This window comes from Meles meles, chromosome 8, assembly GCF_922984935.1.
Source record: "Meles meles chromosome 8, mMelMel3.1 paternal haplotype, whole genome shotgun sequence".
Lineage (NCBI taxonomy): Eukaryota > Metazoa > Chordata > Mammalia > Carnivora > Mustelidae > Meles > Meles meles.
In genome coordinates, this window is record NC_060073.1 from 22073768 (window position 1) to 22091759 (window position 17992).

General features: G+C 40.8%; 1 protein-coding gene across 1 annotated transcript in view; it reads right to left on the reverse strand.

The window, feature by feature from the left end:
- Positions 1–8605: 8605 nt before the first annotated feature.
- The window catches only part of HSD17B12 (hydroxysteroid 17-beta dehydrogenase 12), a 156636-nt gene continuing 147249 nt past the window's right edge, over positions 8606–17992 (reverse strand). Inside the window, exons 10-11 of the mRNA XM_046016737.1 lie at positions 10366–10515; positions 8606–10114 (exon numbers count right to left, since the gene is read on the reverse strand). Of these exons, the coding sequence (XP_045872693.1) occupies positions 10010–10114; positions 10366–10515 (255 nt within the window). The 3' untranslated portion in view covers positions 8606–10009. The remainder of the gene's footprint in view (positions 10115–10365; positions 10516–17992) is intronic.

Here is a 17992-nt window from a genome sequence, read left to right on the forward strand (position 1 = left end):
GATTGGGCAGGCCCTAGGTTATAAATCCTTCTTGATGGCTTTATCTAGATGGTTTAGCAGATTCTTCTCTGGAGTCACCAAGTCCTCAGAGCCACGTGAGCCACATTATTTCGAGTGTATGAACTGGGATGTCAGGCAAGTCTTGATTCAAATGTCATGAGTACTGACTGGAGACAGCACTGTGCTGGATACTAAGGACAAAGTAGTGATCCAAGACAGACCTGGCTTCCGCCCTCATGGAAGTTGCAGTCTAGCAGGAGAGGTAGACATTTTTAAAAATACATAAATATTATAGTTATCACATTTGATATGAGACTGTCATGGGGGAACCTAACCTAGTGAAATAATATCTCCAATGTACACAGAGTCTTGTGTTGGTTGGGAGTTCTGATTTGTGTTTGATTCAGCTGGTGCATCAGCAGCTGGGGGGTGGCTGATCTACACTAGCCTTGACTCCATGTGCCGTCTCGTCCTTGAGCAAGTTCACCTTGTTCAAGCATATTCTAATAGTGGTGTCAGGGGAGGTGTGTACAAATACATCTCTGGAGGCCTAGGCTTAGAAGTGGCACAAAGCACTTCATTTATTGGCCAGAGCAAGCTAAACCAAGTTCAGGAGTGGGGAAACAGACTTCACCTCTTGACTGGACTTGTTGCAAAGTCACAGTGCAAAGGGTCTGGATACTGGGAGGAGTAGAGTGGGAGCTGTTTTTGCAATCGTTCAACCACACCGAATGAAGGAGTGTATTGGAAAGACTGAAAGAGGTTCCTGTAGGAATAGGGAGGGAGTTGAGGGGGTTCTTTGAGATGGGGTAGAGAGCAGTCAGACCATGCAGGCTTTGAGAGGCATAGTAAGCAGCCAGGTGTATATATGGTATGAAGCCCATGATTAACATTAGACACTCACTCCCCCTTCCTTCCCTTCCTTTCCATCTTATAGAATACTTTGAAACCATTGTTGAGACCTTGGTTTTGGTGCTGTGCCTAAGACAGTGGTTTCAAGTGGTTAGGATGCTGATAAGCAAATATGCAACAAAGCCTATTATTTTAAAAAATTTAAAAGTAGCTGAAATTATTAAGTGAATGATTAGTGGAGTAGCTCCTCTCTTGCCTTAGGAATAAATTAACCACTTTTTTTTTTTTTAACATTATACTGTTTCTCAGGGTTTCTGGTTGGATGAGAATACTTTTTTAAAAAATTTTATTTATTTATTTGACAGATAGAGATCACAAGTAGGGAGAGAGGCAGGCGTAGAGAGAGAGAGAGAGAGGAGGAGGAAGCAGGCCCCCTGCCAAGCAGAGAGCCCGATGCGGGGCTCGATCCCAGGACCCTGGGATCATGACCTGAGCGAAAGGCAGAGGCTTAACCCACTGAGCCACCCAGGCGCCCCAAATTAACCACTTTTAAGAAGCAAATTCATTCCATAAAGAAACATGGAAACTAAGCCAATGTGCCTAGGTTGTCTTTTGCCCTGAAAGAACCAGACAGCAGAGCTATGCGAGGTTCCCCTTACACGAATAGGCTGTGTAGTGCTTGATGGTCAAATGCAGCCAACACCTGCACCAGGGTGGGCGCATGGGTGAAAAACACAATGAATCCAGGTTACTCCCATGTACGGGAAAACAGTAAGTTGGGCATGTTAAAAAGCGCCTTAGGAGTGCCTGGGTGGCTCCATGGTTAAGCATCTGACTTCGGCTCAGGTCATGATCCTAAGATCAATGGAGTCCCGCATCATCCTCCCTGCTCAGAGGGAAGCCTGCTTCTCCCTCTCCCACTCCCCCTGCTTATGTTCCTCTCCATCTGTCTCTCTCTTTGTCCAAAAAAAAAAAAAAAAAAGGCACCTTAAATCTTTCAGACTTCTAATACCACTTGCTCCCTTCTCCTCTCCCTCAGCCCCTCCTCTGCTCCTGTGCAAGCTTGCTTTCTCTCTCTCAAAATAAATAAATCTTTAAAAGATTATTGGATTATTGGAACTATTACATACACAACATAAGGATGCCTAATACTCAAATAAATGAAAGTATGAAAAATATTAGTTCAAAATCATCAAAACGCAAAGCTATTTTTGAAAAAGAATGAAATATAACAGTGAAAGTTAAAAACACAGTGAAGGAGCACCTGGGTGGCTCAGTGGGTTAAGCGTCTGCCTTCGACTCAGGTCATAATCTTGGGGCCCTGAGATCAAGCCCCCAGCCAGGGGCCCCCTGCTCAGCAGGGCAGGGTCTGTTTGTCCCTCTGCCTGCCACTCCCCTGCTTGTGCTCTCTTACTCTCAGAAAAATAAAATCTTAAAAAAATAAAGACCCAATGAAGACTCTACTTCTGGGTGGGTCATGGTAGTAGCAAGCAATCACTCCATTACAACATAGAAAATAAACTAAGTAAATTAGTTTTTATTTTCTTTGAAGACTTTGGAGCTCTGTGATGAGATGCAGACTACCTTAACTAAATGCTAACGAAAGAACCCTTGCTGGGTAAGTAAGTCGGCCATCTTTTTCTCTGGGGACATTTTCTAAGGGTGACAGCTGAGGATTGGGCTTGCTAAAGGCAGTGGCATCTCTACGAGGGGAAAGAGAATCCAACAGACCTTTTGACAACCAGCGGGATGGCATGACGGATTGGAAGCTAGAGGAGCCCATAAATGCTTGAGTTTGCTCTTTGCCACATTTGCTGAGTACTAGGGCTACAGAAGGGAAAGAGCTGGACTGAGAAGACAAGGTGAAAGCTTTTATAGTCTTACAGTGCTTAAAATAAAGGTTCTGAGAAAGAAGAGTCCACAAGAAACATGACAGGTTTCATTCTGCTGACATTTGAAACTACAGGGCACCAAGTCTAAAAAAGTGGCAACTTGGGGCACCTAGGTGGCGCAGTCAGTTAAGCATCTGCCTTCAGCTCAGGCTCCCTCTCTGGAGAATAAAAACATTGACTTTAGACTTTTCTTGTTTTTTTTTTTGTTTTTTTTTTTTTTTTTTTAAGATTTATTTATTTATTTATTTGACACACACAGAGAGATCATAAGTAGGCAGAGAGGCGGGCGGGGGGCGGGGAAGCAGGCTCCCTGCTGAGCAGAGAGCCGGATGTAGGGCTCCGTCCCAGGACCCTGAGATCATGACCTGAGCCAAAGGCAGAGGCTTAACCCACTGAGCCACCCAGGTGCCCTACCTTTAGTATTTATGTTTCTTTTATATAGAATTTCTGGCATACAGTAAAAGAAAATTATGGGACATGCAAGGAGTTAGAAAAATGTGACCGATCATCAAGAGAAAGAAAACAAAACAAAACCAAGTAAGTAGATGTACGGATGATCCAAATGTAGGAGTAAGCAGAGAAGAACTTTAAAACAACTCTTATAAATATTTATAAAAACTGAGGAAAAGAAGAAAATGTGAAAAAGGTAGATTTTTCAATAAACGATTGGAATTTACAGGAAAGAATAACATAAACACATAGAAAAATAGTAAAACAATTGAAAAATATATACTACTAGATACTAACCAAAATAAAGCAGATAGCTAGTTTGGAAACGCAGAAAACAGCTTTTAAGGCAAAAAGCGTTAGCAATAAGGCTGTCACTGCATGACCAAAAAAAGAGTTCAACCCACCAGGAAGGCATAATTCTAAACTTTATTCGGCTAACAAAATAGCCTCCAAATATATAAAGCAAAAACTGATAAATCAGGGAATCTGAAAATCCATCATTATAGTGAGAGATTTCAAAATATTTCTCTCAATTATTGACAGGTCAGGCAAACAAACATTAGTAAAGACGGGAGATCTGAACAACTAATAAGCTTAATGTACATATATAGAAGGTAACAATTGGAAAATAAACATTCTTCTTAAGCACATATGGTACATTTTAAAAAACGGGGAGGCAAATCATAAGAGACTCAATCATAGGAAACAAATGAGGGTTGATGGGGTAAGTGGGTGATGGGTATTAAGGAGGCCACGGGATGAATGAGGCCTGGGTGTTGTATGCAACTGATGAGTCACTAAATTCTACCTCTGAAACTAATATACAGTATATGTTAATTAAATTGAATTTAAGTAAAAAACTTTTTAAAAAATTGGCCATACCTAGACATAAAATACATCTCAAAAACTTTCTAAGAATTGGTCAAAGTAAAGGGTTTACATTTGTATTAGTTTCCTATGGCTGCTGTAACATTACCATAAACTCAGTGGCTTAAAACAAGATCACTTTCACAGTTCTGAAGGCCAGAAGTCCAAAATCAAGGTGTCAGCTGGGTCCTCAATCCTCCGGAAACTCTGGGAAATAATCCAGTTGCTGGCCTCTAACAGTGCCCAGTAGCCGACTGCATTCCTTGACTTGTGGCTGCGTCCCTCCAATCTCTGTCTCCGAGGTCCCACTGCTCTCTCCTTCTCTGTGTGTAATCATCCTCTTATTAAGGATATTTGTGATTCCATTTAGGGCTCATTTAGGTAATCTCATCTGAAGATCTTCTAACTTAATCACACCTGCAAAGACCTTTTTCTACATAAGGTAGTGTTCACAGGGCTCAGGGATCTGGATCTGGTATCTTTGGGGGCCACTATTCAGGCTACTACAACATTTTTATATATATTTACTTTAAGCCAGGCTAGATCCTGAGTACTTTAAAAATACGAATTTTTGCTCACCAACAGTCTGCAAGCCAGGTGCTGTTATTCTCATTTTTCAGAAGGCAAAACTGAGGTAGAGAAAGGTTATAACTTGCCCAAGCTGGGCCATACCCATATGTTCTCCAACCACAGTGTAATTATTTAGAAATCAATAACAAAAGATTTCATTTTTTATTCCAAAAAAATTTCATATTTATAGGAATTCTACAGTGCAGCACACAGAGTTCTCATATACCAACTTTCACCTAGATTCTTCCAATGTTAACATTTTAACGTTTGCTTTCTTTTTCTGTATACATAATTTTTTTCTGAACCTTTTGAGATTAAGTTGCATAGATAATGTCCCATTATCCCTAAATACTCTAATGTGTATTTCCTAAAATTCAAGAGCTTTTTCTTGAATAACCACAGTACAATGCTCAAACTCAGGAAATTAACATTGATACAATGCTATTATCTAACCTAAATATCTTACTCAAATTGTCTCAAAAATCTCATTTTTAATCAAGATTCAATCTGAGATCATGTAGCATTTACTTGTCACATTTCTTTAGTTTTCTTTAATCTGAAACTTTTGACAAATTTAAGTTGGTTATTTTGTAGGATATCTTTCCATTTAGATTCTTCTGATATTTCTTTTTGATTAGATTCAGGTTACTGCTTCTTTGTCTTTTGGCAAAGATCAAGTGTGATTAGGTTCAGATTATACATTTTTGGCAGGAATATTACATAATTGATGTTGTATCTTCAGTCCACAATAACACAATGTACAAAATATAAAATTTCCTCATTAATGGTGATACAAGCATTTTTTTTTTTTAAGATTTTATTTATTTGACAGACAGGGATCACAAGTAGGCAGAGAGGCAGGCAGAGAGAGAAGGGGAAGCAGGCTCCCTGCTGAGCAGAGAGCCCGATGTGGGCTCGATCCCAGGACCCTGAGATCATGACCTGAGCTGAAGACACAAGCTTAACCCACTGAGCCACCCAGGTGCCCCAACACAAGCATTTTAAAAAGGAAATAGCATTTATAAAAATTTGAAAAATTTTTATAAAATTTTTTTGACCAAAAAAAATTTTTTTTTAAATATTTCCAAACGGGTCAGAGGTCAAAGTCATAAATTTTTAAATATTAGCACTAAAAAACAATGTGTGTATGCACATGTTTATGTACACACACACACGCTCCTGAATTGTGGAATGTAGTGAAAGATAATTAAACTTAGAGCAATAAATGTTTATGTCAGAATAGAAAAAATGTTAAAACATGGGTGAAATGTTCAGTTTGTGAAATAAGAAAAGTAACAGAATATAACTGCCAGAAATCAGGAGAACTAATGAGAAGGGTCGAAAGGATCGATAAAGCCAAAAGTTGCTTTTTTTTTTTTTAACTTAAGGATTTTCTTTCTTTGACACAGAGAGAGAGAGACAGAGAGATCGAGAGAGAGAGAGAGAGATCACAAGTAGGCAGAGAGGCAGGCAGGAGGGGGGGGAACAGGCTCCCTGCTGAGACGAGGGCCTGATGCAGGGCTTGATCTCAGAATCCTGAGATAATAACCTGAGCCAAAAGCAGAGGCTTAACCCACTGAGCCACCCAGGCGCCCCCAAAAGTTGCTTCTTTAAAAACTAATAAAGGAGATAAATTTCTAGCAAAATGGTCAAGGGAAAGAAAGTGAGAAAACACAAGGAATATTGGGAAAGGAAAAAGAAGACTTAAAAAAAAATCAAAGATTCCTCAAGTCACATTATGCTAATAATACACATTATGCTGGGAAAAGATATAAGTCAGTGCTTAGAATTTTTTTTTTCCAAAACTGACTCAAGAAAAAATTGAAGGCTTGAGTAGTCTTATTACTATTAAAACATCATCAGGAGTTTAAAATCTTCCCAGAGATAAATACTATGGCCAGATGGTTTTATAAACTTCAAGGAAAAAGACTGCTCCAATCTTTTAGTCTTCCAGGGCAGAGTAAAATAAGCAACAACTCCCAGCTCATTTAATGAAGTTATAATACTGATATGAAAGCCAGACAAACATGAAAAAGACTGCAAACCAATGTCCTAAATATAGATGCAAAAATTCCAAATAAAATACCAGCAAATTGAATTCAGCTGAACAAAGATAGTGAATTATGACCAAAAACGTAAGGTGATTTCCTGCTAAAAAGTCATAACTAAACTAAACAAGATCTCTGAAATCTTTAGGAAAGACTTCACACAGTGTGTACTTCAATATGTATGTACTCCTACCATTCTTGGAATATACCAGGCATGTACTCTCCTTGGGTTCTTTGCTCAGGCTGGTCTGCCTGATCTGCCCTTTTCCCACATAGCCGAAAGGCTTCCCAGAACAATTCAAAACCTCTCTCCACACCCACTGTGAGTATACAAGCCTCCCACTCTACCCTACACACACTGATTCCCCATCCTCCTTACTTGGCTTAGTTCTGCACCTCTCACTGCATAGCATGAAGTACTTTTTCTTCCTTTCTTCTTTTTTAACATGTCTCCCTCCTTTGCTTGCCTCACCTTCCCCCAGCTCAAAAGTAAGCTCTATGGAGGCAAAATCTTTGGTCCCTTTTTCACTGTAGTTTCTTCTTCTTTCCCAGAAGAGTAAACAGCATGTGGTGAGCACTCAATAAATGTACACAATGCTATGTCTAGAAACTTTTATAGTAAGGAAGACAAGTTTGCCTTATATCCTTTTAGGATTATCATTTATAGTACCCATTTTGCTGGCTTTTCAGACACAGGTAAAAGGAGAGTGCACAGTTGTAATATGCCAGTTAGCATGGTTTCATTTAATATGTTTGTGTTCATGCTGGACACAATGTTTCATTTCTAGATATCTCTCCATAAACCTCTACAGAAAGAATTACATTCCAAGAGGGAATTTAAATTCTGTCCACATGTATAGTTTTCATCACGAGGTGAGTATCAAAGTACAAAGTAGTGAGCCCTTAAACATTTTTTAATTGGATTAGTTTCCAACGTATTCAATAAAGAGCTTTGACAATTTCCTCTGACACTGTCACTACAGATCAAAGCGGCAGAATCCAGGACCACCTAAATCTCAGATAACTTGGTATCAATAGAGTTTAAAAAATTAAGAGTACAACTTAAGTTTATTGCATTCTCATAAGGTATCACAATAAATCTCCTCTTCTACATGACATCAGCACCATTTGTCTGGAGTCACCACTGATGTTCACCCCATATAAAGTTCGGTTCTGTCGTATTTCAATGCAATAAATGATCCAATTAAAGGAAGTCATCTATTTAGGGCAGGACCACATTTGAGGAAATTGAGAACAGTCGTAACATCTGTATTTACTCCCAGTGCATGGGGACTGGCACAAAGATAACTCAGAATGGCAATGTCATTATGTGTGCAAGACAATTCCTCTCGTGTTCCCCCCATGCTACCGCCAGAAACAATGAAAGAACAAGAAATTAAAATCTGGCTCACTGTGTTGTGAAATGAGCTGATTCTACATGAATCAGTCTCTCTTTTACTCTACTCTCTTGGGTTCCAACATTATCTAGCACATATAGGACTATAACATCAAGTTGATATAAAGTTAAGTCTAAAAACTGTGCTCCACTATTTTGAAAGTTTGGAGTACGCTGGGTTCTCTTTCGATGAATTTTTTCCTGTGCCTAGAAACAGAGTTTCATTCCATTATCTTCAGTCTTGGGTGTCAAATACAAGAGGACACATGCCAAGTTGAAGTAGTAAAAGCTACAGCTCAGAAGTTTGGAGATTGCTACAGGATTTGGTCAGAACGCACCTGTTTTCTAACTTGGATGGAAGGGCACATATTTCTTATGCCTGTACATCGATCCCTCCCCACGCTACCAACTCCACTGAAAACTACCACCCACAATAATCAACGAGCCAACATGTGAAAGCAAACAAAGTATCGCTCAGGTCACTGTGGTTTCACCATTTCAACAACAAAATGAGAAAGAAAAAGGCAATGTGTTTTTCATAAAACTAAGTTTATTTTCATTTCAAAATCAATTTCAAAATCTTATTTCAAAAGTCAGTTTAAATGATTCTGAGATTATGTTCTTACTTTTTGGGTGCTAAAATGTCTTTTCTCCTATGTAATGATGCTAAGAGCAGATAGTACTTTGGATCTTTCTATTTTGGTTGTACATCCTTAGCTAGCAAAACTAAAGGCTAGAAACACCTCAACACCTAAACACGGCAATTACTTTTTTTTTTTTTTTTTAAACAAATCTCCTGGTGCTTAAAACTCAGAGCTTAGGAACCACAGCCTTGATAAAGACCTACCTTCTGTGTTACGTGTTTCACATATTGAATTACCTCTTGGTGATTTCCTGCAAGTTATGGAGCAGGATAAAAGTAAGTCTTAATTTATAGTAAGCCAGTGTAAAAACAGCCTTAATTTCAAGCACCAAAGAAACACATTTACAGTCATCACTGTGGTTATATCATCTTTTATTAAACCTAGTCAGACTGCGATCTACAGGGTATCGATTTCAAAGTCTAAGGTCACTTCTCTGTTATCATTACTGTTTTAGGAATAGCTTGTGGTCACACATGGGAACGGGACTGGTGCAGTGCAGAGACAAAGGAGGCTGGGGTCCAAGCTGGCCACTCTCCTGGGTCAGGGTTTTAGCGGCACGATAGGTGGCTGCTCATTTCAATGTATTTTTGGCCCATCTACCTTTATAAATCATACCATATAGCTTTCAGTATTTACACGCATTTAAACTGAGAAGAAATATGTATTAGGGAAAGCATCTATTAGTGGGCTCCATGTGTCAAAAGGAACTTCATGTTTCCTGTATTATTTTTACGTCATTAGCTACCTTTGAGAACAAAAAGTTCCACAGAAATATACACATTGGGACATACTTTTAGAAAACCTCGCAGCAATGCTTATTACAGTGTGTCCTCCTATAAGTGAGTCAATTAATCTCCACTCCCTCCAAGTGTTTAAAAAAAAAAAAATGGAGCTCGCCATTACTTTTAAAAGTATAATTCAGAGAAAATACAAGAACCATCACCATCTGGGCCAGAGGAAACCACTGAAGCATTATGTCTGGCTCTGTCATTCTGTGATTTGCCAAAATCGTATTCCTTCCCATGACACTGTTCTTGCTAGTATTATTAGTTCTATGTCCATTTGATAGGAACATTTACATTAAATTTCAAAATAACTTCTGGCAGTATTCAGAATGTATGTCCAGGACTCCTGAACACAACTTCTGCTTTTGTCCCAATTATGACAACACTTAGCCTTATTAGTAACTGCTCAAATGACAACCGCAGACTTTGGAGACGGGTGGGTGCCTTGCCGTAAACACGCGTAGGCCGGCACACTGGGCCAAGCTACCCAGCGAGTTACCAATGCTTAGTTCTTCTTGTTTTTCTTCATATAGCGAGCCCGCATGGACTTGCCAAAATTCATGGTCACTTTAAAATACAGCCAGGTAGGTACGACTGAAATTACTGAGTCCTAGGGAGAGAAATGGGGAGATATGTCATGAAAGGCCTGCAATTTGGGCTGAGAGCATCCGATCTTATGTTTTATTCTATTGTTTTGTTGGTCAATTTTCAAGTTCTTGGGTGTTTAAAATAAAACACAGATGCCTCATTAATAAGTCTAGACAATGTATAGATGCTAACACACCACATGCTATTTTGTGACCTAGCAGGAAAGAAAACTCCAAACCAAAGGGCTGATTAGAGACCTGCAAAGCTACATACCATAAGAGAATGGACCGGGTATCCGGTGGTTCGGGACTGCAAGCCCACCGTCTTCAGCGCAGACTTCACAAATGTCTCCGCAGACGGCTTATCCAGAGTTGGCTTTCGGATTTTCGACAGCTTTGTAGCTACAAAGTACGGCAGAACACTCTAGAAGGGCAACACCCCATCACCACCGCCACAAGAACAAAAACAAAAAACATGCTCTTGATTAGTGAGACCACAAACTGAGAATTGCTTTATTGCTCTTAGTGGCAGAAACATAGAAACATTTTGGTGAGATCTAAAGTCCGCTTGAGAGAGAACATGACGGCATGAAATCAACTGTAATACGGCAGTCTATCAATGAAACAATTTGAGACAGAGAAAGTATTAAAAATAAGCGGAAATAGTCCTTTTTGTACCTTTTAAAAAGAAGGCACGTAAACAAACCTGGAGAGTGGTGGTTCTGGAAAGGATACTCTTTCCACTCTTGACTAAACTGAATATTGTTACAAAACCATCCAACACGATGATTTTTGACATTTTATCCTCCCAAAGAGATAATGCTCATTTTCTTCCTAATTTGTGGTTCATTAAGATAGTTCTATCAGCTTTGGTGCCTCTAAAATATAGGCATTTCCCCTCTCAGAATTTAGCTACTACTCTTCCTTTCCTATTTTTTACCACTGTGTCCGAGTCTTACAAACTTTGCTGCTGATAGGATCTTCCCCCAACACACCTTTTTTTTTTTTTTTCTTTCTTCATTGTTGGGGGAGACCCTAAAACCACATGGAAACAGCTTGGGTAACCGAGAGACCCTTGAGGGGAATGGCGTGGGAGGACAGATTTGAACACGACCTGTCAGAAGGACTTAACTAGCGTCAAGTTCTTTATTGCTCAGGCTTGACACATTTGGATAGGATTCAACATAGAACACGAGGAGACCCTACTACAGCAGTTCCTCAGTCATGACACAAGAGGTTCCTTCTGCAGTTTGAAGTAAGTTGGGCTAGGTTGTTCATCAAAGAGTGAATGTATTCTGTTTCCCGCGTGTGCACGAGAGGAAAGGGTATTGAAGACAGTGATGTTTCTGTTAAAGAAGAGGATCTAATACCTGGTGGTCAAAATAAAAAACTTTACTAGAGATAGAAATAAAATTGAGATATGTTCCAGACGAGGTGTTTGTTTCCTTCCTGCTAAGAGCTGGAAGGAATGTTCCCATGTCTCTTTGGGATTTTTGCTTTTTGGTTTTTGAATTTTTCCCACTCCAAGTATGAGTCAAGGAATATAATCCACCCTCTTTAACATGGGAGCTGAACGTCCAGCCCGCCTGGTAAGAAGCAAGGGCCCAAGGGCCTAAACACAGTCTTTCTCCATCTTTCTATTATGTGCCGACAGCCACAAACCCACACTAAGTTCATTAATGTCCCCCAAGTACCTCAATACCTGGGCCACCTGTGATTAGGTGACTCTTGGTTTTTGAGAACTTACCCCTATCCATGCAACCCCCCACTTACTGAGCAAAAATACTTTGTCAAAAAGGTCTTTAATTTTAAAGCCATGTGGCCAGGATATAGTATGACATGAAGAGTTCACTGAGACTCTAACGATGGGTGAGGAAAGACAACTGTTTGCCAAGCTGAGTGGCAAACAAAGCAAAAGAAAGCATATGCTTATGCACCATCTCGAATAATGAAGGAACACAAGCAAGCCGTGTCACATCTCTGTCTCAGGTTTCCCGGTTATAAAAAAAAGTGAAGATTTAAAGCTCCATTTCCATCTATGGATCACGAGCCTACTGAGGGTTCTGTAAAGTTCTGAGTGTCTCAGGATGAAGATGGTCTGATAATTATACCTTCCAATTACATCTTGGTATTATCACCCTCCCTCTCTCTGTAGACACATGGCATAAGTTGGACTATTAGCATCTTTGCAAAAGAATTAAGTGGCACTGCCTGGATGAACCACTTGATGGTGCCACAAGTCCACTCACCATTCAGCTAAACCATCCAGAGAGCCTAGTGAACCTCCTAGCTCCGGAAGTGGAGGCAAGAGACACACGCCTAGGAATCCCAAGTTGAGCTGTGTTTCTCCAATGAAGAAACATAAATTCTGTTCTGGAAAGGTTTTTTATTTCCGCCAATGGCTTAAAATCAAGGCAGTTAATGTGGTCTAGCAGAAGATGCAAAGGATTCAAAGATGAAATACTTTAGAGCGAAGTCTTAAATAAAGTGGAGGGCTTTGCCAGGTAAACAAAGGAAGAACATTTTGGGTAACAAGAACAGTGGGAGCAAAGAAAAGGAGAGAGAGCACGAGGTCCTCGGGCAACTGCAAAGCTGTTCAGTATGGTTCAGGTGTCAGAAATGTGTGGAGCACGGGGCGCGTGGGTGGCTCAGTGGGTTAAGCCTCTGCCTTCAGCTCAAGTCATGATCCCAGGGTTCTGGGATCGAGCCCTGCATCGGGCTCTCTGCACAGGGGGGAGCCTGCTTCCCTCCTCTCTCTGCCTGCCTCTCTGACTACTTGTGATTTCTGTCAAATGAATAAATGAAATTTAAAAAAAAAAAAAAAAGAAATGTGTGGAGCAGCAGCAAGAGGAAAGCTAAATGAACAGAAAACTAGACCCAATCACTGGACGGTAGTGATTTCTAGAGTATCAGCTCTATGTGGCCATGGTCTTATTCACCATCATATGGCCAATGCTCAGAGCAGCCCCTAGCACACAGGAGGGATGCACAGATCTGCTGCGTGACTTGGTAACAGAACTCCTCAGTGTGCACGGCACTGAAGAATTGCATCGGGGCCCCCTTCCACTGCTGCGGTCTGGAAAATTAATGACACCAGGAAGTCAACAATATAATATGGTGTAAAATTTTAGATATTCCAAAGCTTAAGCAAGATCACCTATCTAAACTAAGACAAACTCACAGGTTTAGCTACTTGCCAAGAATTTAAAAAGGAGGATTTTAAGGTATGTGTCAAAGTAAAGAAATGTACCCCAAAGTGTCATCTAGGTACATCCTTAAAGAAGTCACCAAAAACACAATGAACAATAACTAAATTAATCCATTTTCCTCCCTATTCACAGAAACATTACAGTGAACAGGTTGGGAACATATTCACTCTTCTACGGGAAGTATTTTGGGCAGAACAATTTTACAAGTTGCTTAAGCTCAAAACTTTGCCAGTATAAAGATTCCCGCCTGGAAACAACCTGGGCCTTCGCAATCAGAGGTCCAGGCAAGTGCCCTGGTCTTCCAGTTTGGAATCCCAATGTGAAAATAATTAGGCCAGAAAGCAAAGCTGTTGTTTGTCTTTATTCAGCCGGTTTTTTAAATTTTATTTTTTAAAAAATATTTTATTTATTTGAGAGAGAGTAAGCACACAGGCAGAGGGAGCTGCAGAGGGAGAGGGAGAAGCTGGCTCCCCGCCAAGCAGGGAGCCTGATTGGCAGTTGGGCAGAGGTGGGGGGTTTGCAGGGGGAGCCTTGATTCCAGGACCCTGGGATCACTACGTGAGCTGCAGGCAGACATCTAACCGACTGAGCGACCCAGGCACACCCCAGTGTGTTTTTTAAACAACAAATCCCTGGAAACAACGTGCATCTTTTTTTCCTCCTCTACTGGAGTGAGTAGCTTGCTTAGGTAATCTGGTCCTTACAAAACAATTAAGGGGCCTGACAGAGTAGGAAGGCTACTGTAATGTAGCGTCACATTGTACTGGAAAGATGAACACCACGGGGTGCCTGGTGGCTCAGTGGGTTAAAGCCTCTGCCTTCGGATCAGGTCATGATCCCAGATTCCTGGGATCAAGCCCCACATCAGGCTCTCTGCTCAGCAGGGAGCCTGCTTCCCCCCTCTCTCTCTGCCTGCCTCTCTGCCTACTTGTGATCTCTATCAAATGAATAAATAAAATCTTAAAAAAAAGAAGAAAGAAAGATGGACACCAAATACTGCGTGGCAGGCATTCAAGATCAGATAATGAACATCGTAACTTCAGGTGGTAGAGCATCTCTCATGTTGTCACCTGTACTAAACATGCCTTCTTGAATTTAAAAATGACCAGAACAACTCACAACCGGGCTTTGGAAAACGTGGATCCAAAGGACACCAGACTCCAGGCCATTTGCACAATACAGAATTCTGGACACGATGTCTGATCTGCCTTTTGTGAGCATCACGTTCACCAGTGTGACCGGCACACAGTCTTCCGGCAGAGGCTGTGGCTCTGCGGAGGTATCATTTAGAGAACCTTTTCTCCTTATGTGTGTCTGTTCATCTTCCATCTCAGGATCTGAGATCCTCCAGAAGACCCATAACTATGTACACAGAACGTAGTTTGGGGAGCTGGTGTTCCTTTACTTGCAGGCCATGAGATGAGCATTTCCACAAAAGGGCTCTTGCTTATCTCATCACTCTGATGGAGCAGAGATCCCTGATTACACGGCATTGAGCAAAGGCCCCACAGTAACATTACATTATAAACCTTAACACCTAAGCCCCAAATGAAGGAGTTAAAATGTACTATGTTCTGTACAAAGAAAATCCTTGATAAAGACTGGCTGGGTGGTAATCTCACAAATGACCTACCTCCAAATACGTGGAATTTATTTGTTAACATTCACATAACAAAAGGAAAAACTGTGTAAAGCATGAAAAAACATTTACTTAACAACAAACACTTCCTGAGCACCTACTAGGACACTGTTGTCAGCAGTGGACTATATTTGTGAACAAAAGCAAAGTCCCTAATCTTATACAGCTTAAATCTGGGGCGGGGGTGGGGCACAAAGACTATAAACAAGTAGTAAAAAATGATACTACATTGGGAGGTGATGATAAAAAGGAAAAAAGAAAAATAAGCCTGAGTAAGGACAGAGGTGACAGACGCTGTTCCTGCAGGTGACCAAGAAAGGCCTCTCTGATGTGGTGACATATAAGCAAAGATTTCAGTGAGGGGAGAGAGCTAGCAAAAAGTCTATCTTGGTAAAGATCCCTTTCAATGAAAGAACAGAAGTGCAAAGGTCCTGAGGCAGACATGCGTTTGAAATGTTTGAGGAACTGCAAGGAGGCCAGAAAAATAGCAGGGGATGAGAAAATGTGGGATATTTAAAATCAGAACATAGTAGGTCATAAGAACTCATGATTTTACTCTGAAAGAAATTAAAGGGCACAGGAGAATTTTTGAGAAGAAACGTGAAATGACCTGGATTTAGCTTTAAAGAGATCACTCCGACTGTTGGGAGCAGACTGTGGGGACTATAGGCAAGGATGGGAGGAAGGGAGGCTGGGTAGGAAGGTACTGCAGAATATTCAGAGCACACGATCACGATGGCTTAAATTAGTGGTAGCAGTGGTAGTCCCAGGAAGTGGTCAGATAGTGGATATGTTTAAAGGATCCTGAAGTCAACAGGATTTCCCAGTGCACTGAATTTGGGGTATGAGAGAAAGAGGTAGTAAGGTATGACGTGGAGGAATGTCAGTTTTGAAATCAGGCGGACTTGACCGCTCACTAGTTGTCTGATCTTGACCAAAATACTGAGCTTTAAGTTTTCACTCTGCAGTTGGGGGATATTGTATCCTTCTTATTGTACTATTGTGAGGATTAAATAAAATACTGTCAGTGAAAGTGTGTGGGGTCTGAACTCTGGTATTTTCTAAGGTTTATAATGTTTATATTTTCCAGAATAAACTTAGAAAGAAAAACTTGGCTGAATTTTTATATCTTGTAAAAAGTGGAAGAATGCCGTATTTATAGAGTGACTCCTGAGGTAACCACCTGGTCGTTCTTTCTGGACTTACTCCGACACCTTCTAATTATTATCTCTTAAGGTTTTAGTTCCTGTGATGCACCACAGTTGTAAAGAGCCAAGCAAAGTGGATGTTATCAATGACAAACATGGAGATTCACGTGGCTGGAAAGGATCAGAGTCCAATGACCTCCAACGGGACTAAAGTTACTATTCTTAAGCCAGTTCTCAAAGTTGGTGCAGTTATGATGCAGATAGATTACTTCTTGGGAGAATGATATTGCTTTATAGTTCTACTTAGATTCCATCTGCACTAGCAAAGAAAAGACACAGTCCATTGCCTTCTTTTATTGGCTTTGGCAATTAACAAGAAGAATGGACGAAGAATTTGGTTTTCAATCCATAGCCAAGGCTTCTCAGTATTTAGCTTCCTAGGTCTTTGAAGCCCCAAAGAGCTCCATGATTATTCAAAGCTATAAAATATTTAACAAAATATAAAAGAGGACTATCTTCTTTCATTTAAAAAAAATTGAATTTTGTTTTTCCCTCATCTCAATGTGTCCTATTTATTTTCTAAATTTATTCTGATTAAAAACTACATTTAGATGAATTAACGAAACTACCAACTCTCATCACCCACAAGGACCAAAGCACTGGAAGGCGGTCACTTAAGGGAAGGGGCCCAGTGGGCGTCCCCATCTAACTGTGGTACTCTTCTGCAGTCTCAGGCTAACAATGAGAAAACCATTTCATTTGCAGGCCAGGTGATACAGCCACCTTTTCTGGGTTTCGTGGTCTCGACCTGGGTTCTCCTCTGGTAAAGAGTCAGACAAACTAAACCCCAAGGGATGGTTTCAGTTAGCAAATGATCTCCCTGTTGATAGCATTTCCAGAGACTTGGTCTCCCAGCTCCAGGGAAGAAAACTGTATGGTGCAGACAAATACCCCCGTGAGAAACAGAAAGAACACAGACTTCGGAGTTATTCAAACCCAGGTTACAAACCCAGAGATGGGCAAATTCCCCACACTTCCCCACATTCGTGAACACATCACCCTCCTCTAATTTCTCCATAGCGCTCTCACTGGATACTGTCATGAATGAGAATTCATGTGTCTGTTTACTTGTTTACTGTCTGTCTCCCAACTAAACGTAACTTTCTACCACATCCATCTCTCTCCGTCTTTTTGCCACTGTATCCCCGGGTACAGACTACCAGGTACCCTCTAAACTTGTCTGCATCGAAGAAGTGCAGCTCACGATATATACCCCTAGTTTTGGACTTACTATCTTTCTAATGTGTTCAAATACCTGTTTTTTCTTTCTTTGTGTGCCTTGAGGACAAGGATGGTGTCTTATTCACTTCGTTGCCTCCCTGCCTGCCCAAGGACCTGGCAAGTAGCAGGCATTCGTGGTCTGACACACTGGACGGACCTTACACAAGCGACACAATCCTACTGCTTCTTTGTTTCTTAGCTGTAGAATGGAACTAGGTTGAGGTCTATCTCAAGGCACATAACAAAATAGTGGAAAACATGGAGCATATTGTACATATTCAATAAATATAAGTTTCTTTCCTCTCTTCTTCACACGTGGATATCAATTCCGTTTCTGACGTTCTTACATCTGTCCCATTATTTGTCCCCACTTGCCAAAAGGGGAGACTAGGGCTCAAAGTAAGGAAGCGGCTTCTGTAGGTCGGATGGCCACCGACTGGTGATATCAGAAGTAAAACCTTGGTTTGCTGACACCAAGCCCAGTGTCCCTTCCTCACTGCTCCTAAGCATACCAGTGATAAATGTGGTCCACATAAAACCATGGTCTGGATTGAGGAAGCCGAGACTTCTCGCACGGAACTGACCAACTACCCACTCATGAAGCAGGGCTTCATGAATTCTTTA